Source organism: Empidonax traillii, unplaced genomic scaffold (assembly GCF_003031625.1).
Source record: "Empidonax traillii isolate 1590-97213 ecotype Southwest subspecies unplaced genomic scaffold, ASM303162v1 scaffold3370:size13337, whole genome shotgun sequence".
NCBI lineage: Eukaryota > Metazoa > Chordata > Aves > Passeriformes > Tyrannidae > Empidonax > Empidonax traillii.
The window spans coordinates 1,108-1,951 of record NW_020958563.1 but is presented as its reverse complement, the minus strand read 5'-3'; the positions used below and the strand labels follow the sequence as shown (position 1 = coordinate 1,951).

At 56.2% G+C, this 844-nt stretch overlaps 1 protein-coding gene across 1 annotated transcript; it reads right to left on the bottom strand.

Annotated features, from left to right (window-relative positions):
• Window positions 1–2: 2 nt before the first annotated feature.
• LOC114072506 (histone H4) lies at window positions 3–339 on the bottom strand. Its single transcript, XM_027910390.1, has one exon. The coding sequence runs from the start codon at window positions 316–318 to the stop codon at window positions 7–9; it is 312 nt and encodes a 103-aa protein (XP_027766191.1). The 5' UTR covers window positions 319–339; the 3' UTR covers window positions 3–6.
• Between the last annotated feature and the right edge of the window lie 505 nt (window positions 340–844).

Sequence of the window (844 nt, the reverse complement as noted above, 5' to 3'; positions counted from 1 at the left end):
AAGATTTTAGCCGCCGAAGCCGTAGAGGGTGCGTCCCTGGCGCTTGAGGGCGTAGACCACGTCCATGGCAGTCACCGTCTTCCTCTTGGCGTGCTCGGTGTAGGTGACGGCGTCGCGGATCACGTTCTCCAGGAACACCTTCAGCACGCCGCGGGTCTCCTCGTAGATCAGCCCCGAGATGCGCTTGACGCCGCCGCGCCGAGCCAGGCGGCGGATGGCGGGCTTGGTGATGCCCTGGATGTTGTCGCGCAGCACTTTGCGGTGGCGCTTGGCGCCGCCCTTGCCGAGCCCCTTCCCGCCTTTGCCTCTGCCAGACATGCTGTCTCTGCTGCTCGCTCTTAGCTGTCACCGCCGCCGCCCGCGCGGGGCCCTTTATGGGCTGGGAGCCGACCTGGTTGGGAGCAGGGGCGGGCGCGGCGGGCGGGGCCGGGCCTGCGCCTCCGCTCCCTCCGCTGCTCTCGGTCGCCGCCCCGGGGCCCCGGAGGCTTCTCCGCCACAATCCCCGCCTCCCTCTCTGCCTGCGCCTCGCTCCGAGTCCTTGCCTTGCCTTGGCTTATCTTATCCTCTCCTTCTGCTTTCTGGGCATCATATAATTTTCTTTAAGCATTTTCAAATTGCATTTTCTACAAGATGATTTAAGTTTCAGGAGCATTTATTTGTATTGCAATTTTTATTGCTCTTTCAGTCTTTTAATGAACGTTTTCCATGTAACTGTGTTGCTTTATCTGTGGTATAACATATCTATTTTTCACATGTTAGTTTTTTTTATAAATAGCTTATCTTTTGCTGATACTAATTATTTCCAACAGCGGGTACAGATCCTATGGTTTTGTTTCATTTTCCT

Coding starts and splice junctions, on each gene's coding strand:
- LOC114072506 (XM_027910390.1), bottom strand. CDS start 318: ATGTCTGGCAGAGGCAAAGGCGGGAAGGGGCTCGGCAAGGGCGGCGCC.